This window comes from Lissotriton helveticus, chromosome 8 (assembly GCF_964261635.1).
Source record: "Lissotriton helveticus chromosome 8, aLisHel1.1, whole genome shotgun sequence".
Taxonomy (NCBI): Eukaryota; Metazoa; Chordata; class Amphibia; order Caudata; family Salamandridae; genus Lissotriton; species Lissotriton helveticus.
In genome coordinates this window covers 905,269,098-905,293,714 of record NC_136069.1, presented here as the reverse complement: position 1 = coordinate 905,293,714, position 24,617 = coordinate 905,269,098, and the positions used below count along the sequence as shown (strand labels likewise).

At 44.4% G+C, this 24,617-nt stretch overlaps 1 protein-coding gene across 1 annotated transcript in view; it reads right to left on the bottom strand.

Annotated features, from left to right (window-relative positions):
* PHLDB2 (pleckstrin homology like domain family B member 2) overlaps positions 1–24,617 on the bottom strand; it is a 453,671-nt gene that overhangs the window by 181,435 nt on the left and 247,619 nt on the right. Inside the window, exon 8 of the mRNA XM_078657711.1 lies at positions 10,499–10,609. Within this exon, the coding sequence (XP_078513837.1) occupies positions 10,499–10,609 (111 nt within the window). The remainder of the gene's footprint in view (positions 1–10,498; positions 10,610–24,617) is intronic.

The following is a 24,617-nucleotide window of genomic DNA, read 5'->3' as shown; positions in this document are numbered from 1 at the left end:
GCAATCTTATGGTACTCCTTTTCAGAGAAAGGGAGAGATAAGCTCCTCACTGTTAGACATGAGGATGCAAACAATTACAAAGTCCTGAAGAGTGTTCTGATAGATGGGTTTGGCTTAACCACTGAACAGTACAGGTTGAAGTTCAGAGACACCCAGAAGACACAGACTCAGGACTGGACTGATTTTGTTGATTGTGCAACTAAGGCTCTGGAGGGTTGGCTACATGGCAGCAAAGTACATGACTTTACGGGATTGTATAATTTGATTATGAGGGAGCAGATCCTAAATAATTGTCAGAACCAGCTCTTACACCAGCACCTGGTGGACTCTGATCTGACCTCTCCCCAAGAATTGGGAAAGAAGGCAGACAAGTGGGTCAGAACCAGGATTAGGCCTAAGAATCAGGACAGTAACCAGAAGAAGGAGTCTACCAAGCCTCAAGATAAGGGTGGGGATAAAAATAAAGAAAAGACTTCCCCAGGGCCCCAAAACTCCAAGAATGGGGGTGGGTCCCAAGACACTTCTTCAACAGAGAAAAAGCCTTATTGTTATGCCTGTAAACAGGTTGGGCATTACAAAACAGACAACTGTTGTCCCAAGAATAACAATAAAGAAAATATACCTCCAAAGCCAGCTCCAACACCTCCTGTTACTGTCAGCAGTAATCCCCCAGGAAGTGGGAGCACACCCAGCAATCTGGGTGGGTTTACTTTTGGAGCTCAGGTGGACCCTGGCCTATCCAGGTCCCCATCACCCAATGATCTTGTTTATGAGACTGGCATGGGGTTTGCCAACTTCTCTGATTGCCCAAATACTTTGAGCAAGTATAGACAAGAGCCCATCATCAATGGTTTGAAAGTTGAAGCTTTTAGAGACACAGGGGCTAGCATCACCATGGTGGCTGACTGTATAGTCCCCTCTAAACAACTTTTACCTGGTGCCACATACCAGGTGACAAACATTGATGGCCTCAAAACAACTCATCCCATGGCAGTAGTGAGTCTCAGCTGGGGAGGTGTCATTGGCCCAAAGAGAGTGGCAGTGTCATCAAACTTGCCTGTAGACTGCCTACTTGGTAATGATTTGGAAATCTCAGCCTGGGCTGAGGTTGAACAGGAAACCCATTCTAGAATGGTAAATTCCAATGGAAAGGTTAGTGGGGCTGTAATGGCTACAGCCCCAATTCAAGATGTCCTTCCTGAAAAGGTTGGTAGGACTGAGAAACTCTCTGCCCCATCTTTAGCAAAAGCTCTTCCTGAACAGAATAGCAAAGCTGTTATGATAACAGCAGAAACCCAAACTGAGTCTCCTCCTGAAAAGGTTGGTGGGGCTGTGATGGCCACAGCCCAAACTCAAACTGATATGTGTGTTGTGAAGCCTGAAATGATGGATAACTCCACACAAACTGAGAGCACAGAGGAGGACGAGAAATCTCCCCCTCACCAGACTTTAGGAAAGGATCAGCCTCCTCAGGGAACTGATCTTACCCCTGATGAAGGAACTGCCCCAGAGGTGGTTGGGCCTAGCCTGACAGAACCTCTGATGTCAGTGGACCCTTCTCAGGTGGGACCCAGTCTGGAGCAGGTAACCTGCCCCTCTCTACCTTGCCTTACTCAGCCCAGGGCTACAGAGGACAAGAAGGACAGTAAGACCCAGAGGGTCCCCTGTCAAATAAAGCACCCCCATCAACAGATTAGGGGCACCAAAACTAGTAGCCCTAGTGAGGTGAAAACTTTAAAAACTCCTGAGGGAGCCCCCTTAAAAACAGTTAGGGACCTCCCACAGGTGGATTCTGTTGGGCGCAGCCAAACCTGGGACCCAAGGGGCCCAAACCTGAACTGTCCCTCCAGCAAGCCAAACAGAGGGACCCAGCCTCCAGCTTTAGGTAGCCAGAGGTTGACCCTGAGAGCACAGTGCAACTCAGTTAAAGTAAGAAAGGCACACATGGTGGAAGATAATTGGAGGAAGAGGAGCCCTAAATTAGTGGAGCCTCACTTCAATACTCCATATCCAAACCAGCCTTTAACTTTGCATAAACACACCCAAGGTAGTGATTCCCTATGGTGGAGACCCTCTAATACCCAAAGGGTGAGGGACTGCTTAGTGGACCATGAGACAGGGGGTACCCATGCTAGTGCAGGTACTTTCTTATATGGCCACTCAGGCAATATAGGCTTACCTGGCCAAGGATAGCCTTATCTCCTTTCGTTTGGGGGGGGGGGGGTTATGTAGGAAGGTGGCTACCTGACTATGGTTACCCCAGATTTTTGTGCCTGTGTTTAGCTGGTTTTTTGACTTAGTTGACCTGGTTCCCTGCTAATCAGGGCCCCAGGCCATCTGCTCTCTCTGTAAAATGGATTCCATGTACCCTAGGTACATACCACAATTGGAAATGGACTCCTTGTCAGCCCCTGTATAATGCACTATAGGTGCCCAGGGCATAGGAGCCACCAAGGCCTACCAGGGGCTGCAGCATATCTTTTGCCACCCCTGGCTGGTTCTTAAATTGACACAACTGGCTGATCACTCAGCTGGGGTAAGGTGGTGTAATCACCCCTTGCTTAGATATAGTATACCTATATCTAAACCTATATCTGGACACATATAAACCTGTGAGCCACTCCTATGGAAGGCCTCATCAATCCTGGAGGCAGAGTGCTTGGTTTTATGTGAGATGGAGCTCTAGCATGAGCTGAGCCTGTCTGCAGCTGTCGGGAACAACTCCCTAAGCTGTTTCAGGATAATGCCATACCATATACTCTTAAGTGCATTATAATCCTCGCGGTTATATAGCAACTCTGGTTTGGCTTTATCAAAATATGTCATGTAAGGTGTCATACGATTTGGAATACTATCCCCTCGCCAGTTCTGGCGACGGGGATAGCATTCCACCCCTCTAGAGGGGTAAGACATGTTACTTTACTTAAATGCGGTTAATTTCTAAAAGGGCCTTAGATCCACAAAATGGATGCCCCTGCCACAGACAAGAGTCTGACACCCTGAAGCTGACCTAAACTCAGCCAAATGGGGCCTGGACAAAGGGTTTCCTGTCGCAGGAGGGTGTTACCACCCTCCAGACAGGAGATAGTGGATTGTAGCAGGGAGGTCTGAAAGAAACCAGACACTGCCTGGGGCGCACAAGGCTGCCCCTTGCATAATCCGGCCAAACCGGTTCTGGGGCACTCCAGCCCTCGTGCCAGGGCGGCCTGGATCAAAGGAAGGGGGTGTATCCACCCACTTCCTGGGTCCCACCCATAGGAGGGGACCTAGCAGGTAATCCAGCCCCCAAAATTAGTATAAGACTGGGAGCAGTGCCAATGCACTTCAGATTATCCTGAAGAAACATAAGAAACGAATTCTGGACCCTTCGACATCCTACTCGACGTAGAAGCCCGAAGAATCTCCCTTGTGGTCAAGGAGTGACCACCCTGTGCAAACAGGCACCATCCAGCTATCGACGTCTACTTTGTTGCAGTTCCCGCCGGAACTCGAGCGACAGAGATCGACGAGATCAAGCCTGCCTGCTTTCCAACAGCCCGATCCACAGTCCCTGCAGAGCTGAGACCCGTGGAGGCGACCGGAAGCGTGGGGCACGCCATCTTGAATTGACCACGAGACGCTGACCGTGCAGCCCACGAGTGACCCTCGAAGCTGTACACCGGGGTTTAAGAAGCCCCAACCCTGAGCCACTCTTGCACCGAAGCTCACCCCTCTACACTCATCGAGTGCTGCGTGGGGCCCTTCTGCTACTTTTGGCTCAACGCGTTGGCCCGGTCACTTGCCAGCCGGCTAGTGGCCCCTGTGCCGACGAAAACTTAAAATCGACCTGCGAATCTGGTTGCTCCAGATCTGCACCAGCTCCCCTGAAAAGGAGCCCCCACTCTGACCCTCCTGGTTCGAGTGAGAAGCAATCTCCCGGTTCCGCGTGGATTGCTTTTGCCAAGTGTTGTTTGCTCCAATCCTGAAGCCGACAGCGCCGACGGCGAGAGCCTGCGTGGGACAGATCGTGACCTGCTCCTGGACGTCGTAGATGCCCCAGAGCCCACGTGACAGCGGAGAGAAGCTCCTCGACAGCGACCTGATTGCGCCCGACATTGCCTGGTTCCGTCCTGGTTCCACCCTGGTCACTGCTGAGTGACCCAGACTCTGTCCCCTCTGCTTTCAGGTACTTTTCGACTCGAGTCCACCCTTGGACTCCACCGGACACTTCTCTTTCACCCCGCCTGCAGCCCTTTCAGCTTCAAGCACCAAGAGCCTGCGTGACGAAACCCGACTCAACTTCGACCCTGTGCACCCGCTTCCTGTGGGTGAGGTAACTTTGCTCTGCCGGTGTTCCCACACTGGTACACATCTCTAGGGTCTGTGTCTTAAGTTTTGTTCCTCTAGGTTCAGCGGAAGTGTCCTTAAACTTTAACTTTACAACTTTTACGCACCATTGGTTAACATTGGTGCACGCGTGCGCTTTCCGCACTGCTCCCGAATCCCGTGGGCCTCTCCCGACTTCAGCACTGCTTGTCCTGACTGCTCCCAGCGATTCCCTAGGCCCTAGGCCTAACCACTGTTCGATTGGTATCTCTTATACCACTTGTTTAGTATATGGTTTGAGTGGCCACCTGCCCTCATCCATAATTGTGCAACTTTGTATGTTTAAACTGTGCTTTTGATTTAACGCTTGTGCCCCTTTATTCATAAAGAATACTGGGGATTGTTTTTAGTAATAAACACATATATTTTTATAATATATACTTGTGTGGTGTCCTTTCATTTGATATTACAGGATTGTACGTGGTAAAACAGCTCGCTTAACACGACCTCTTAAGTTAAGCCTTTAGGCTGCTTAGTCCATGCTACCCCTAGGATAGCTTGTCTAACACGGTTGACTTACAACCTGACACCATAAGGGATTGTTTGGTCTGATAATAGGTGGTTCCAGAATTGGAAACATCACCTATCAGGCCAACTTCTCACAATAAGCTATAGAAAAAGTATTCCTGAAATCATCTCATAAGCCCCGCTCCCTGCACGCAGCCATGTCCCTCCCGCTCCCCCAATCCTTGCCATAAAGTTTTGTAGGGGGGCCCAACCTCAAAACATTTTGCTTAAGGGGGGCTCAGAGTAAAAAAGTTTGAAGACCTCTGCCTTAGGGCATGAGTGATAGTTACTTGAAATAACAGCTGAATTGCTATGGTTTTGTGTGTATAAATTCAGAACATAACTATAATGTCCATCTAACCTTTGGCTCAGTGAATATATATATATATATATATATATATATATATACATATATATATATATATATATATATATATATATATATATATATATTATTCACAAAAAGCTCCACGCTTAAGGCAGCACTCCACGAAGGTAAGTTTCACAAAACCTTTAATTTCAAAAAGCGGCATGATTGCACAGCTGTCTCTTTCCTTCCCAACGCGTTTCAGTGCTAACAAGCATCTTAATCATGGGGCGGCATGTGGCAAGACCTGGATCGGACCTCTGCATTCAGTCCCTTTAATGGCGTTTGTTCTCCAAGCACGTCAGCCCTTACAGCACGAGGGTGTCAGAGAAACGAAGCGGGTGAGCAGCACAGAGACCCACTGAAGGGATGTAAAAGAATGCAGAAAATCGGCTCAAGTTCTGGCGAAACACTGGCCATACTGAAATGGGATTATTGGGACTTCTACTCCTGGCGTATTGTTTACTGGAGAACAAACGCCATTAAAGGGACTGAATGCAGAGGTCCGATCCAGGTCTTGCCACATGCCGCCCCATGATTAAGATGCTTGTTAGCACTGAAACGCGTTGGGAAGGAAAGAGACAGCTGTGCAATCATGCCGCTTTTTGAAATAAAAGGTTTTGTGAAACTTACCTTCGTGGAGTGCTGCCTTAAGCGTGGAGCTTTTTGTGAATAATTTAACCGCGGCCTCTCCTGCCGTAGGAGGCTAGCACCGCCACTGAACTGGACTGTGTTCTGAAAAACAGACATTTGAGGTGAGCAGATCTAGAGTGTCGCTGGGGTTGAGAGTGCTCTAACAGGAGCTGCTTTCCACCTAAACTGAGACCTACCCAGAGTTCTCTCCTTCTGTTTGGCATAATTTATGCGTCACTCTATGCCTGAAAGGGTTTTGTTTTGATATATATATATATATATATATATATATATATATATATATATATATATATATATATATATATATACATATATATACATATATATATATATATATATATATATATATATTCACAGAAAAAAACGAAGATTAAAGTAACTTTATAGTGAAGTGAATATGTCAGTGACAACATTAACATTTTGAACTCAAAACACCTCAGCAGAGCTAATGATAACATGCGCCCCCACCATGCACTGCTTACAACCTCACATAGAACATCACTCATGACATTTTCTATGACATCCTATATCACATTACTGATAACATCTCATATGACTTCATTGATGAAATCACTGATGACATCATCCAAACTTATTTTGTACACATTGCTCTATAAACTAGTATAGAGGCCTTAAACTTAAAGTAAGTACAAAATAGCCTAGAAGCATCATTATTGCCATCACAGATACAAATTCCTTAGGTGTAACTAGCATGTATTATGTGTAGCATTGACTCTCTAACTTACACTTCACAGGTGGCCTAGTTCACAATAACAATCAACTACAGATATATGGGAAACCCTTATAATACATGGTGTTTAATCTGTACACGAATGTTCAGAGAAAATTAAGTCCCTCAAGATAGTCAATGTCTCTTCCAAAATTAATAACCTACTATACGGACAGCCTTTATCTGTTTCAAACCTCTCACAGTCACCGAACCTTCAGTGAGAAATGAAGTTGATATGAGTAGAAAAGTGTTTACTGTCAACAATGTTTACTCTATGGAGAGAGTTTACTCTTTACCACACTGTTTGCAGACAGTGAAATTCTCATGAGAAATAAACCAAAGTGTATTAAAAAGTATCTACTAACAACAGTGTGCACTCTATGCAAAACTTGTCCATAGAGACACTAGTCACTAAAAATGACTACAAACTGTAGATGCTAAGGTCATAGTACGTGCAGTTTTTCAAACTGTGCTGAAAACTTTACAGGTACACCATCTTTTGAAGCTAAACAAGCATATGTACATAGGTTAGTACCTGGAGCACACATTCTTCTGTGTTATCTATACATTGCCATTCTGAAATGATTCTGTCTAATAACTCAAGGCTACTTACAATACCAAGTACATACTACATAGAATCTTGGCCATGTTGAAAACATTTTGTACAGAGCCAAAAAAAGTATGTCGGACATACTCGACACAAGTCGTCAACTGTCATCATTGTTTGAAATTCCCCAATAATGTTCACTGATTGAAATACATGGTGTATACATATGTTAAAGAGTTGCACCAGTGGGCTTTTGGTGCTGGATGTGGTGACACCGGTAAACGTATTCCTTCAGACCCCAAAATATGATGTAAAACATATATATATCTTACCTACTGGTGGTTGCCAGTAGGTAGTTGTGGTTGGGACCTAGTATCCATAGGAAAAGCATATTTTGATTGACCTATAACTTTGGTGCTGTTTGATGAATCTTCGCAACATTTTTAAAAACTAATGGGCCACTCACTTCAGCTGTTGTGTTGAAAGTTTTGGGGTGATCCATCAAGCAGGGGCGAGAAAAAATGGGGGCCCCAAAACACTTTTTCTCCACGTTAATTTCCATAGGAAACTTTAGACACGGCTACAGCCCGAACTGCTGAACGGAATTACACCAAATTTGGCAAAAGGTACCTCTTGGTTCAGAAAGTAATCTTTTTGTTAAATGCTGTAAATCTATTCAGCAATTCCCGAGAAATGTAAAGATTTCTCAGATATACAACTGTGGCCGCGTTGGATCCACAAACCCTCCCAATCTCTTGCCTGAGATCTGATTGGCTGTCAACACTTCAAACCAGGAAGTGTTGGCAGTTATTCCAAAGAGTATTAATATTTGCCCGACATCTTGCTGCGGCAGATTCGAGATCTGAAATATCCTTACATTGTGAAATTCCGTGTCAGTTTTTCCTCAACCAATTTCAATTTAGAATATAATTCCTGTAATTCTATTTTAGCTGTTTTTTGATAATGTATACCAAAACTCAATACTTCTCCTCTAAAATAGGCTTTAAAAGCATCCCACAGACCTGCTACAGGAACTGATTGTTTATTATTATTTAAAAAAAAATTGAATCCATCTCTGCATATGCTCCTTTAAAGCTGTTATCAAGGAGCAATTTTCTATCAAATGCGAACTTCTTGGGGTGTAATCGAGAGAAAGCGCTGGAATTTCTAGGACTAATGGAGCATTATCAGAAGTAGGAAATATATGTACCTTCGCCCCGGTGAGACATGCAGAAGACAAAAAAAAATCGAGACGTACCAGTTTCTGATGAGGAAAGGAATAAAACGTATACCCAGGCGCTAATGGTTGGAGACTATCCCATGCTTCTAAAAATCCATGATCTTTAAACAGATTAAATAATGCTTTAAACACTCTAGGTTTTCGACACGTATATCCTTGTGTCCCCCTTTGTAATTCTTTATTAACCAAATTAATATTAAAGTCTCCCCAGAACACCAAAGGGACCGGCCACAATGCAAGTTCAATATTTAATTCTTCCAGAACTAACGATTTATCAAGGTTAGACCAATAAATAGTACATAATGTAAATTTGGTACTGACCAAAACGCATTCCACAATTACTCACCGCCCAAATTTGTCAGCTAAAACATGGCCTGTAGTTTGAATTGCAGATTTAGCAAGTATTGCAACACCCCGTATCATTGACGATTGTTGTGATCCGCAAGGAATACAAACCCCAAATCTCTCAACATTTTGCTTTTCCCCCAATGAACATACATCTCTTGAATACAAAGTAAGTCAGGTTGAATCAAACGCAATTCAGCAGCAACCTTCTTCCTTTTATTATAATTATTGAGACCATAAACATTTATATATATATATATATATATATATATATATATATATATATATATATATATATATATATATATATATATATATATATATATATATATATGCACAAAAAGAGTAGTCAGTTACGAACTGAAATAAGGACGCACTCTCTCGCATGTGTGTTTCGAAAAGCTTTACAGCGGCTTTATTTTCCTTGCCAGTCCCAATGCGTTTCACCTCCTCCAAAGGCTTGATCACGGGATGAGGTGACCAGACAAAATGCTTTCTTTTATGCTCGTAACTGACTGACTCTTTTTGTGCATGTTAAATCGGCTGAATCCTGCCGAATGGACTCACACCGCGCTGCATGATGAGCACCAACGTCAAAATGGATTAAACTGCATTTTGAATATATATATATATATACTAGCAGCCCGTCCCGACGTTGTCCGGGTATGAAATAGAATGTGTGTAAGACAACATTTTTTGTTTCATTAGAATCGGGAAACTCTTCTCCAGCTACTGCTGCACAGTCTTAATCTACAACCACCCAGAGCTGAGAGCAGCCACAACCAAGAATGTTCACTGGGGTAAGAGATGTATCACTCATTCATTAGTAGATTCTAAAGACAAAGTTTGTTTCTCTTCTCCTGATTCTTCTCATCACTAAACTGTATTTGTAATTATATCTATATAGCTCTTACTAACCCTGACGAGGTGTTGAAGTGCTTTTCAGGGAGTAGCATGCTATTGGGTTCCCCACATTTCTACTGTGTGCAGTCTAAATCATGGACTGTGGTGGAAGTTCTTGGATGTTACAAATAGACTTCAGGAGAAAGGTTGAGTATTTATCCCCTCAGGTTAAGTGCAGGGGCTAAAACAAAATGTTAAATTTAAAGGGACTACACAGTTGCTCATTTCCTTGACATAACTCAACACTAATGTAAGGCCGGTGACAAGGCAGAGTAGAACTTGGCGAGATGAGTACTGCTCAGTTAATATACCATCAATAGTATGTGGAGTGGTGTGGCTCACTGGTTAGAGGCGGCAGACCCGGAAGCAGAGAACGGCCCGGGACCAGGGTTCAATTCCCGACGCGGCAGGGTCGTGGACCAGAGTCAGCGGACTCGATAATTCTCGCCTCGGTGCCTACTCTAACCAGGGATCACACTCGGCAACTCTGGGCATTAGCTTGCCTCATCTCTACAACGGCCACCCACATTCGCCGGGGATGCCTGGTTCCACCTTGGAGATACCCAGCAGGGACCATCTCACAGGGATAGCCAGGACGGGTTCCCCAGTGGTCTAGAGCGCCACGACGCCTCAGGGCAGCAGTGCGCTTTACAAGACACATACATTTACATTTACACTATGTATATGGGTAATAATTCGGCAGGCCTTTTAAATTTACCTTTATTAATTCTTAATTAATTATACTGTCTAGATAGGCGATCTTCAGTAAAAAAGTTAAATCAAAAATGAAAATATAAATTGCGCAATAAAATTAGAAAATTAATTGAAATAAATGCTTACTTGGTGAAGCATCATTAATAAGTGGTTCTTCTCCTTCAAGAAATTGTCTTGTTCTTTCTGGGCCTGCTGGATTATTTGATTTGCCTGCTTCTTTAAAGCTGAAATCTTCTCCTGTTAAAAATATGAACAACAGTTATTAAGTCACACTGGGTCTTCCAATTCTGTATGAACTCTATCAACAATATGTTCTACTGCGATTATATAACATTTAGATTTTAGATAGTATGAATTCACAACATAATGTCAATATTAGTAATTACCTCCATACTCAAATATTTTTTTTACATGTTTATAAGAAAACAAGCGGCTGCCAAGTATTCAGGTCATGTGCTTTCAATACAAATGTTACATTTTAAACACCTGGCAAAAGCTCATAGAGATTCAATAGAACATCATAGTTGCACTTACAAAGCGTATAACAAACGCTTTTACGCTTTAACTTGCTGCCCATTCTACCTAGCATTTAAGGATTTTTCATTCGCTTTTGACAAGGTAAGTTGGACTATACGTTTGATGCTTTTACTTGACATACAGTGGGATGCCTCGCCTGTACATTTTTTTGCGACCATGCATCAACATTTATCGGCTAGGATTAGATTCGGACCTACAGGGGAACTTTCAGACTCAATTAAATTGCATAGAGGAGTACATCAAGAGTATGACCTTGCTCCAATTTTTTTCTTTATATATTAACAAACATAACACGCATTTTAAATTGGGTACGCAAGATGTCCCACCAGTCAATTCTGTCCCTACCATAATGATTTTGTATGTGGATGATACCATACTCCTTGCACCCACTCCAAATGCCTTACACTGTTTGATTATTGCTTTTACTCAGTTTATGTTGGGCTTGGATCTAGCAACATACTTTTCTAAGTCACATACTATGGTTTGCAGTGCAAAAGGCATTACACTTCCCACTTTATCCATCAATGACAATACATTTGTCGGTGTGTTTAGTTTCCAATATTTGGGGGTAGTATTTGAGTCCAGTTTATCCTAGGCTAGCAATATCTGAATCGCAGTTTGAAGTTTACCCAAGCAATGAGCTCTATTTTTAATGTGAGCTATACCTTGGGTGGCAAGTCAAGGGGACGTCAAAACTGAGGTGAACTTATTGCCCTACCATTTCCAGGAGGAACTTTGCTGACCTGTTTGTGGCTTCGCGCTGGGGATTGCTGCATTGCCTCTTTCCCTCTGCCTCGCTTCTCTCGCCCCGTGGACCGCGTGCTGCCCAGGACTCTCAATCCCAGCGGGCAGCGCGGTCTCGCGAGAGGCCAGAGACACGCCCCCCGCCCCCGGCTCTACATAATCTGCCGCAGACCACCGCGGCGCGGGACGTCAAAACTGAGGTGAACTTATTGCCCAACCATTTCCAGGAGGAACTTTTCTGACCTGTTTGTGGCTTCGCGCTGGGGATTGCTGTGTTGCCTTTTTCCCTCTGCCTCGCTTCTCTCGCCCCGCGGACCGCGCTCTGCCCAGGACTCTCCATCCCAGCGGGCAGCGCGGTCTCACGAGAGGCCAGAGACACGCCCCCCGCCCCCGGCTCTACATAATCTGCCGCAGACCACCGCGGCGCGGGACGTGCGCGGGTTCGCCCGGGCAAAGCCCGGGCCAAGGGCGGGCCCGTCCACGCCTGTTGTAGCCCGGAGGAGGCTGGGCTGGGCCCGGTCCCTTGGTTTCTTTATTTAGGGCATTTCCACACTCTAACTTTGAAATTGTCATTGTGTCCCCATAGATCTTTCATTGAAAGTCAGTCTAAACACCAAGAAAGCATGGGCAAAAGAAAATTACCAAGCCCAAAAGGCACAAAGAGTAGTCTAGATACCCAACAAACCATACTGGATTATTTAACAGGTGCTGTGGGCGTCCTAGATAAACAGATTTTATCTGTGGAGGAGTCAGTCGAAGGGACATCTTCCAGACTGAGTCAGGAGTCGTTTACCAATGAGGCAACCAATGGGTTGACCTCAAGGGGAATGAATCCAAGCAATGTAAATGGTTGTATTCAACATGGCTCGGACGATTTAGAACAGATTATCAACGATTCCCCTACACAACCTCCCCCAAAAAAAGTTTAAAAAAACAATTCCTAATGGGAAAGCAGACGTCCAGATAGTGGACATCCAGAAAGATGTCACTCCCATCATAATACATTACTCCCCAAAACAAAAAAACAGACAAAACATCTTAACCAAGGCAAAAAACGGGTAGACCAGCAAAAAACCTTGGCAAAGCAAAAGCCAAGGGCTATAAATTCTGGGATAAATCAATATGACTGCAAACCCGAGATCCAAAATTTGACATCCTTAGTGGAGAGACTAGATATGTTTATAAGATTAAGGTTGGACCAGTTGGCATCTAGAATGGACAATATAGAAAATGTGTTGAAAATTAAACATAAAGAAATGTTCCTAAATCCAAACAACACTGAGTGTCCCACTAACTTATTAAATACCCATATAGAAGCTACAGCTCAATCACCTAGGGCTAAAACAGCTAGGAATTTCCCTCTAGTCATAGACACAATCTTACAGCCTAACTTAGCGCACAAAAAACCCATAGAAAAAAAGACTCATCCTTCATTGGAAATACAGGATAGCACGATTAACAAAAACACATTACCTCCACAAGCAAACCCACAACAGGCACTACCCTATTCGAGCCCAAACAAGTCTACCCTCCAAAGGGCCTTAAGGAAGATACATTGGCCCCGGATACCCTCCTTGATCTACCTCCAGAAGCTACCCCCTATATTATTGTTCTGGGAAATGTCCCTAACAACCAAGTGCCCTCGGAGGAAACATGGACATCACTTAAGAACAAATCATTACACTGGCTGAGTGGCAGGGTTGGCTTACATAGACACCTATTCAAGAATCTCAAGATGGTTAGACGTGTAAGGTGGGTGGGGTCGCGAGAAAAGGTTTTAACAGGAGACTGTATAGTATTGACATTTGGCTCACCACTGCTAGTTAACGAGATACTAAGAATCGGAGTGAATCATACAGTGGATGCTATTGGGATAAAATACAACCTCTAGGATTTTTTTACCCCCCTAGAAGAAATAGCTATCCCCAAAGTAATTGGAGAAATCCTCCCATGGATCAGTGGGTACCCTATCCCACACCCACTTGTAATAGATTTAAAATTCTCTCAGGATTAGATGATAATGAATGACTGGAACAGGATTTAGGTTATACCGGAAAGGGAAACCTAGTGGAAGACCTGAACGGAGCACCCTTTAGACACCTCCAAGTACAGCTCCTCGAGAATAACCAGGATCCATCTAATCTTTTTGGCAATTCTCTAATTAGTGTGCAGCCTTTATTAACCGTTAATTCTGAGGTCCCCACCCCAAATGATAATTTGTCAGGGAGTGGCCGATTAAAACATCCATCTAACTCAGCTATTTCCACGGCCTATAACAACTGGGCATGAACAGAAACCTTACAAACTTAACATAGTTTTTTGGAATATAGCGGGTCATCTCTCAAAGACCACGAATGATAGGTGGCTGGAAGTGGTAAGGGCACATAATATTGTTTGTCTCCAAGAGACTTGGCTTAGTACCCCATTTCATCCAGAGGGTTTTAAGACCTTTTTTCTCAGGCAATACCATCACCCTGGGGGAGAAGGAAGGGGAGCTTAACGATATATGTATCAAATACTTTGACTCTAAAATAATTATTGCCTCTGAGCCTTGAAAGTAACTATCCGATTTTAATGTTAAAAATAAATAAATCAACTTGTTATTTTTTAGTAAATTTTTATAATAACTTGAATCCAAGTGACTTAATTGAGGTTTTAAATAAGGTTTCCTTTTTACTGCAGGAACTCCATACAAAGTACATAAATAATTCATTTGAATGAATTTGGGCAGGGATTTTAATCTATCTCTCTGTAAGAAGCCCTGTACTAAAGGCTGTGGTATACAAGATGAGGAAGGCGAAAATTTGACTCATTTTTTGCACACTAAATCTGGTAACCGGATGAATGAGATTATTTTGGGTATGGAGCTGGGGTTCGCAAATGAACTCTCAACCTATTCTGTAACTTTTTCTCCTACCTTTCATGGGAGAGGTTTAAAAAGTACAATTGATTTTATACTTGTCTCGTAAAGTTTGGCACCAGTGAATGAGAAATTTGACACAGTGAACAATGCAATAAGTGATCATTCCCCTATCACCCTAACTTAAAATCTTCCCAATAAAATAGAGGAACCTATTGGACCCAGAGAGATTGAAATTGGATAGGCTGAATGGATTCGCATTAAAATGGGGGAAAATAGATCAAGAACTAACTACAACCAAAATAGTCAAACATGCTTTTCTTTTAATTGAAACTTGTCTAGATTTTAATTCCCCCCGAACTAATTTTATCCAATTATAAACATATAGCTAAAATTATAGAAGAAGAGCTATATCGCAAACATCCAATTAACAAAAGTCCCAAGAAAGGTTGGTTTAATCATGAATGCACAAAAACTTTTTCTGCACTAAAAGTAGCACTAAGCAAATCCAATCGAGATAGAAAGGAGATTGTTAATTTAAGAAAAGCTTATGTGGTGGCTTTAACCCCTTGCATGCGGCCGCGTTTCCCCCTCCGGTGCAGAGCCCTAATGAAAACGGGCGTGGTCATGACGGAACGGTTCCGTCATGAGCACAGCTCAACCATAGCTCATGACGGAACCGTTATGTCATGGGCACCGAAGGGGTTAAAAAAACGGAAAAAAGAGTTAAGGAATGATTTATGGATCCAGCTACATAATAGCTGCAAAATGAAAGATAGCTCTATTTTCTGGAAAGTAGTCAAATCACCCTTCTTGTTACAACAAAAGGACATTCCAAAGCTGGATGTAGCCATTGATGCCCAAACATGGGTTAGTCACTTCTCAAAGATATTCAGTGAAGACACGGACGCAAACATTGAACATCCTGAGTGCGTCGGTAGAGTAACATAGCCCTCAGAAGTGACCTACCCATTCCAATTAACCTTTACTCACACGGAAGTATTAAATGCCATAAAAGCTTCAAAGGCAGGAAAAGCACCGGACCCGATGGGGTCCCCGTGGATCTTTTTAAATTCAACCTTGACCTTTGGTCCCCAATTCTTACAATAGTTCTTGAAGCAGCAAAAAACGTGGGACTAATTGACTCTTGGTCCACCTCAATATTAGTCCCAATCTATAAAAAAGGCGACCGTCAAAATCCAGCATGCTATCGCCCGATTTCGCTGTTAGATTCTTTTGGCAAGATCGTAGGCCACATATTATTAGAGCGGCTTCACGACTGGTCTGCCGAGCATAACATAATTTCTGACCTGCAATACGGGTTTCGTGAAGGATTGGGCACAGTCGATTAGGCGTTAAATCTAACACTACTTATGGGAAAATATGTCCAAGCTAAACAGGGGTATCTCCACATGGTATATGTTGATTTGACCGCAGCTTTTGACTGTGTTAGTCATACAAAGCTGTGGTCAATCATCTTGAAAATGGGAGTGGATCCTATACTGGTAAATGTTCTGCGAGAGCTGTATTCGGAGCAACAGCTAAAATCAGATACGGTACTGCGGGAGAACTTACTGAGTCCTTCCGGATAGAGAGGGGGGTCAGACAAGGATGTTTTCTGGCCCCCTTCCTATTCACTCTTTATAAAAATGGACTACAAGTAGCCATGTTAGAAGGGTCTAAAGATCTCCCAACAATCTGTCGTCGGCCTATTCCAGCATTATTATATGCCGACAACGCGGTAATTCTAGCCAGAACCCCCATTCAGTTACAGCGGACTTTAAGTAAATACTGTACTTTTATGAACAGCTTAAATCTTAAAATAAATATAAAGAAAACGTATACGATGCATGCAGGGCCTTGCCCAAAGAAAACAAAGGGTATATTTGTAGATAACATCTCACTAGAAAGTTCTACATCCTATCCCTATTTGGGTATACTAATAGACAACAAATTTAAGTGGACACAGGCCATTAATTCCAGGAACTTATTATTTATGAGGGCTACCACCGCCTTAGTGGCATTCGCGCAAAAAAATAGGCAAGAAAGCCCCATTGGAGATGTTGAAGATGTATATGGCCAAATGTACAAACGTGGCAGTTTACAGCTCAGGGGTGTGGGGACATGCTACAGTGGAAAACTTACAGAAAACTGAGAATGCTTTCCTAAGATATCTCCTTGCAGTCCCCCGAAGTACTTCAACCTACGGATGCCACTTAGAGTTAGGCCTGGAATACTTAACAGACATCATACAAATTCAGCCAATTATGCTAGGGCATAGAATTTGGTCCATAGAGCAGTGCCTTGAGAGGTATTTTTCGACTCCGCTATCAATATCGGAGTTGCCCAGAATTTTTTTTAAAAAGATCTCACTGGCTCACTTAAGTGAGCTCCGACTCTCAAAAGAAATAGCAAAAAGCTAATTCCAACACTCATTGTCTATTCAGACTGTCCCTGTTTTGCAACCTTATCTAACATACAGTATGAATCCGCACGAAAAATTCCTTTTGACCCGCTTTGGATTCAATATTTTCCATAGGTTAATTTCTTTTCCAGAGCAAAATGATTGGACTATAAATCTGCCTGTGTGTCCGTGTGATGATACTTCTTCACAATCCACAATTCACATATTGTTTTTTTGTAAATTCTATATTGTACCACGAAAACGTTGGATTGTGCCTCTATTGAGACAGATGGGCATTCGTGTTTGCCGCCCTACCCTTTTAGCACTGCAGTTTTTGGACAATGAAATGTATACAAAAGTGATAGCTCGCTTCTTAAAATTTTGTGTAAATCACCGTCCTAATTTGGATTGAATAATGCTATAGAGGTTCCCTTTCTTATATTAATTATATTTAACTTCCCTTCATAAATATTTGATGAATTTTGAATCAAATTAACTTACGATCGAATTGATTGATGTATAAAATATGATTTTTATGACCTTTTATGTTTTTTTTTACAAATTATGGAAACCGAATAAAGATCTTTGACTGACTGGCAAGCCAATCTCTGCTCTTTTGGAAATGTATCAAATACAATGTGTGCAAATTGCGAGTATGGGGACGGTATATGGGACTACGCTGACTGTCAGGCACTCCAGATGGAGGAAAATCGTTTTTGTAGGCGTCTACTTTCATTTTCTCATTCATCTTTGCGCTATTTATGCCATAAAGAACTAGGCCTGGTGTATCTTGAGGATCGTTTCAAGCTGGGACCTCTTATTTTATAGCTCTTAGTCTGGAATATTCTCTAGGCTACTTTAAATCCAGCAATAATGAGAGTTTGTTTACGTTGTGATTTTGGGAAAAATCCTGGTAAGTCGGTCTTGGTCCCCCTCCACATCTCTAGGGAGTGCTTTAAGTGGCAGTCCTTGTTCAGAGGATCTGCAGCACACCCGTTCTTTTCTCGTTAATTGAAGCTCTTCATATTTTTCACTTTCAGCGTGCATACACTCCTGATGCACTCCGCTCCTTTTAGTGCACGATTAGAACAATATCAACACGGGGATTGTGACTCGTGGCTTACGAGTCACTGAAGGAGTTGCACAGCTTTATGCACATTTGTGGTAAATTTGTATCACGTACTCACTAGTGAACCCATCTCATCCATTTTGTTTCGTTAATTTATTCATTTTTTGTCCGTCACGTCACAGAAAACAAAGTTCCATATTTTCACGCGTGTTTATTGCTCTCGGATTGCCCATTCAGGCCTATCCATAGGCACGTAAAGAAAACTTAATCAGTCCATTACATATCTTCACCCAATGCATTTCGGTCTCATGTTGACCTTTCTCAGGGGTATCTATGATTATTAAGAATGCATATATCAGTCCCACATTTTTTTCAATATTAATTAATAAACACAAAATCATTATTTACTCAAACTCATAATTCGTCCTTTTTACAAAAATTATAACTCCCGACTATTCAACTGTTTGCCTTCTGTGCACTTCCCCAAACGTTACCCCTGCAACCATAAACACCCTCCTCGTGGTTTCAACAGAATCAGTTTCCGAAAACACTTTAGATCTCATAACCCATCCTCCTCGCATTCCCCAAGTCGGTTATACTGCGTGTCTTACTCTCCCCTGCTCCCCACATTGTACCTGTAATCCATTCGTTGTAATTCCAAGCGATAACCGCTCCGTGTGGAACGCCATATTGCCACCCACCTTTACTCAAAACTCCCTGTTTTTCACCTGTGTGTACTGCCCCCACGTGACTCACTTGCTCCACCCTCAAAAGAAACTAACCAATAACCTTACACAAATCCTCGAAACGTTCCTGTTCAACCCTGTTTAACAGTACATACGATACTATTTTCATGGTAGTACACACAGGTGAAAAACAGGGAGTTTTGAGTCAAGGTGGGTGGCAATATGGCGTTCCACACGGAGCGGTTATCGCTTGGAATTACAACGAATGGATTACAGGTACAACGTGGGGAGCAGGGGAGAGTAAGACACGCAGTATAACCGACTTGGGGAATGCAAGGTGGATGGGTTATGAGATCTAAAGTGTTTTCGGAAACTGATTCTGTTGAAACCACAAGGAGGTTGTTTATGGTTGCAGGGGTAACGTTTGGGGAAAGTGCACAGAAGGCAAACAGTTGAATAGTGGGGAGTTATAATTTTTGTAAAAAGGACGAATTATGAGTTTGAGTAAATAATGATTTTGTGTTTATTAATTATTATTGAAAAAAATGTGGGACTGATATATGCATTTTTAATAATCATAGATACCCCTGAGGAAGGTCAACATGAGACCGAAATGCATTGGGTGAAGATATGTAATGGGCTTATGAAGTTTTCTTTACGTGCCTATGGATAGGCCCGGATGGGCAATCCGAGAGCAATAAACATGCGTGAAAATATGGAACTTTGTTTTCTGTGACGTGACGGACAAAAAGTGAATAAATTAACGAAACAAAATGGATGAAATGGGTTCACTAGTGAGTACGTGATAAAAATTTAACACCAATGTGCATAAAGCTGTGCAACTCCTTCAGTGACTCGTAAGCCACGAGTCACAATCCCCGTGTTAAGTGGCAGTCCACCATACCGCTCCGCCGACAGTCGTTTAAGTATTTGGAGATCTGGGTGTCCTTACTCCCCAAGCTCACCTGGGCTCTTAATGTCACCCCCCTGGTGAAGCGGGTCAGATCTGACTTGTCAAAATAGCACTCACTGCCTCTGACTCCCATGGGAAGAGTCGCGTTATTTAAAATGATGATCCTTCCCAGGTTCCTGTACATGCTTCAAAACCCTCCCCTTAATTTCTCGCGAACATGGTTCTGGGAGCTTGACACCATGGCTTCCAGATTCCTTTGGGGCCGCAGCCGTCTCAGGGAGTCACACAGTCAGTTGGATAGCGGACCCTCCTTGCCGAGTGGAACTGGACTAGGATTGCATCTTTCTTTCACGGGGATACCTGACCTGAACCGGATTGCTTTTGTGGGTGTGGGACTGCGAGTCCCAGCAGGCAGAGCGCACTGACCATCACGCGCACCTGCGACTCTTCCCGCCCCGCTCCGCCCCTGTTGCTGATAACGGCTCGCAGCCCCCGCTCCGCGGGAGCCGCTCGCAGCCGTCTCAGGGAGTCACACAGTCAGTTGGATAGCGGACCCTCCTCGCCGAGTGGAACTGGACTAGGATTGCATCTTTCTTTCACGGGGGATACCTGACCTGAACCGGATTGCTTTTGTGGGCGCGGGACTGCGAGTCCCAGCAGGCAGAGCGCACTGACCATCACGCGCACCTGCGACTCTTCCCGCCCCGCCCCGCTCCGCCCCTGCTGCTGATAACGTCTCGCGGCCCCCGCTCCGCGGGAGCCATTTGCAGTCGTCTCAGGGAGTCACACAGTCAGTTGGATAGCGGACCCTCCTCGCCGAGTGGAACTGGACTAGGATTGCATCTTTCTTTCACGGGGGATACCTGACCTGAACCGGATTGCTTTTGTGGGCGCGGGACTGCGAGTCCCAGCAGGCAGAGCGCACTGACCATCACGTGCACCTGCGACTCTTCCCGCCCCGCCCCTGCTGCTGATAACGGCTCGCTGCCCCCGCTCTGCGGGAGCCGCTCGCAGCCGTCTCAGGGAGTCACACAGTCAGTTGGATAGCGGACCCTCCTCGCCGAGTGGAACTGGACTAGGATTGCATCTTTCTTTCACGGGGGATACCTGACCTGAACCGGATTGCTTTTGTGGGCGCAGGACTGCGAGTCCCAGCAGGCAGAGCGCACTGACCATCAGGCGCACCTGCGACTCTTCCCGCCCCGCTCCGCCCCTGTTGCTGATAACGGCTCGCAGCCGTCTCAGGGAGTCACACAGTCAGTTGGATAGCGGACCCTCGTCGCCGAGTGGAACTGGACTAGGATTGCATCTTTCTTTCACGGGGGATACCGGACCTGAACCGGATTGCTTTTGTGGGTGCGGGACTGCGAGTCCCAGCAGGCAGAGCGCACTGACCATCACGCGCACCTGCCACTCTTCCCGCCCTGCCCCGCCCCGCCCCTGCTGCTGATAACGGCTCGCGGCCCCCGCTCCGCGGGAGCCGCTCGCACCCGTCTCAGGGAGTCACACAGTCAGTTGGATAGCGGACCCTCCTCGCCGAGTGGAACTGGACTAGGATTGCATCTTTCTTTCACGGGGGATACCTGACCTGAACCGGATTGCTTTTGTGGGCGCGGGACTGCGAGTCCCAGCAGGCAGAGCGCACTGACCATCACGCGCACCTGCGACTCTTCCCGCCCCGCTCCGCCCCTCCTTATAGCCAAGCCCATTACCGCGCTCGCGGGACGCGCGCGGGACGGTGCCCGGGGGGAAGCCTGGGCCAAGGGCGGGCCCGTTTGTGCCCGTTCGGGACCGGTCTGGACCGGACCGGGCCACCCCCTTACTCCGGCTATTGATTTATTACTCTCTAACATCGTAATTCATGGCTGGACGTGAAACCAGGAGTAAGTCGTTGTTGACAGCTGGAGGGTCTACAGTGGGAGATATGGAAACATTTCTGATAAGAGCTAACTCTATTATTGACACTGAAATTACTGTTTTGGAGAAACGTTTGTCCCAGGAAATATCGGCACTGAAAAGATCTTCCTTGGGAACCATTGCTCATGCTAAAACGCCTGAGAGGCCTCTAGATACTGTTACTATTGTTTCCTGTGTGGCAGGTCAAGCTATTATTCCCGAGGGGGATGAACAAGCTACCCAGGATTTGGACATTTTAGTTAACGAGATATTGCCTGAAGTTAACCATATACTTGATAACCAGTATCTAACACACCTTTTTCTGATGTTACTAATAACAATACCCTGTCACAGGGTGTTAGAGAAGGAGCTATCTCTAAAAGGAAGAGGGCTTATAACAAGAAAGCTGGAAGTAAGACCAAATCAGCTAGGCTACATCATGATACCAATTCCCCCTCAACTCTAATTGAAGGGCATATAGTACCTACAAAGGGTCCAGTAGTCCCAACCCATTCCCCATGTTTTAATTTGCCTAGCAAAGATGTATCCATCGAAAGTTTGGGTGCTTTATTTAAATCAATTTTATTTCCTTTAGAAGCCAAAATGGAGCAAATTGAACTCAAATTGTCAAATATAGAGAAGGTTACATCTGTCATATTAGCTAACTCTAATAAGTCCTGTAAGCCGAGTGTCATTCCAGCCTCTGTACCCCAAACCCGGGGGCCTGCGGTTCAAATTGATAGTGGGGCCCAAATACATACACGTATACCCCCAGGTCCTCTAGGCCCTAACCCGGTGATCCACGTTCCCCCTAAGCAGGTATTTGCTCCTTTACCGGGGGACGGTAAAGCTCATGGGAAAACCAATGATGGTAAAGCAGACCTGCCTTCACTGGTAAAGGAGCACAGAGCCTCTAGACCACGCTTACCAGACCTTCCCCCTGAGGCAAATCGCTTCCTGGTAGTTTTGGCGGGAGCACCCACATTAGAAGAAGGGGAAGAAGAAATCTTTAGCTCCCTAAAAAGTAAGGTAGTCAGGTGGCTTAACTATAACAGACATCTGCCGGCCCACCTTCATAATGAAATTATTATGGTAAGAAGGGTGCCCTGGTTGGGCAAAACAGTTAAGACCATAAACGGGGACTGTATAACTGTTAATTTTAGAGACACCAGAACTGTTTCCCATATCTGTGCTGGTTATAATAGATCTTTTGATTCCCCTATCCAGAGCCTTCCTCTGTCCTTTTTCTTTCCACCCAACAGTATGCCCCTTGGAACAAGAAGGGATCACTGGACCAGGGTTAAGCGGAAGGGGTAGAACTAGAAGATATGAAGAAAGAATGGCCCACATGGCCTCGAGCGCTCACTTCTGTGATTATAACAGGTTCAGTTGCCTGGATGCAGTCGACTGACTACCCCCAGTTGTTCAACCTTTAACACTGCCATGTTCTTCTGCTCCTGCCAAGGGTAAAGTACTAACGGAGGGAGTTGTTGAGCCCCACGGAAATACCCCTGTGGAGTGCTTGCCAACGGTCGTAGCTTCACCAGGGATACACCAACTATTGCCCCTTACTACCACTTACTCTTTAGATCATTTTCAGGATGCTGATCCATCGCATTTAGTTCTCTCATTGGTCTCCACCACCAATTATGAGGAGTCACCATTAAACCCATTACCCCCAGGGGATTTCGTGATCCCAGATGTTGCCCCCAGTGATCTGGGTTATAAAATAGCAAGCTGGAATATCGCCGGTTGGCGCCAGAAGGAGTCGTCTCTTGGTTGGAGGGAGACCATTTTAAACTATGACATCCTCTGCTTACAAGAGACGTGGTCTACGGCCGAGATCCATTATGATGGTTTTGTGTCTTTTAATTGTCCAGCGCAAGAATCCACTATGGGCAGGGCAAAAGGCGGGCTGGTGATTCTACTGTCCATCAATTTCCCAATACGAGTGAAGTCCCATTTTATTATTGGATTCCATTCGCAAGTTCTATGGCTGGAGCAAACCGGGGGCCGAGATATTCTGTTAATTAATCATTATAACAATATGTTCGACCCTCGAGTACCTGTGTTGTTAATGATCTTGAATCTGCTGTCATGAAAATTGGTAGGACTATTCATAATTCTTATGATATTATATGGGGAGGGGATTTTAACATCCGCACATGCCCTCGCTCTTTTACAAATGTATGTGGTTTCGATGGGGCAAATGGGGAGGATCGGGCCCACTTTGTCCATACAACCTATGGTGATTCCTTGAATACTTTCATGCTTAACTTTGATTTGTTAATTCTCCAGCCTGCTGCTGATAGTATAGGTAATATTGTTCCGACCTTTGTGGGGAGGAATTCAGCCTCTGTTATAGATTATTTGTTGGTCTCAGTTAACATTACCTCGTACTGTACCACGCCAGAAATTGTTGATCTCGGCCTTAGTGATCATAATGCCATTATCATGTCGACATCTATCTGGGGGTCAAAGTCTACAGCTAAGAGTGGGATTGTTGACGAAATAATGCCCTGTAGACAGAATGGTATCAGGATCAAATGGTGCGGGAACAACTCTGATAAGTTGTTGCGCAAAATATCGGCAGCTAGCTCTGTAGAGGTGCTTCGTTATTTAGATGACGATGCAGACCCATCGTGTACTATTGCCGTATTTGAAGAACTTAACAGCATCCTTAAAAGGACCCTCACTATAACTAATGTTAACACTAAGAGGGCTACTGTAGGATGGTTTGACAGAGCCTGCACGAGATCTCTTCAAATACTGAAGAAGGCTCTCTCAAACCATCCTAGGGACAGGGAAGCTGTAAAACTCCTCAGGGCAACTTATAAACCCCATTTCAACCTTAGAAAACAGGAGCTAAGGGAACAGGCGTGGGACAATTTAACCAAAGCGGCGGAGCTGCGAGACAGTAAGCTATTTTGGAACACCGTTAACAGCCCTTTCCTCCAAAAAGAGGAATTTCCTGTTCTAACGGCTTGCGTCAGTGAGGATAGTTGGGTCCAATATTTTACTGGAATCTTTGATCCGGCTGGGGAGGATTATGTAAGCCCCAGTGCTGATATCAGTTGGTCGAAGCTACCTCTCGAGATCACATTGTTAGAGGTTGATAATGGTATCCGTAATAGCA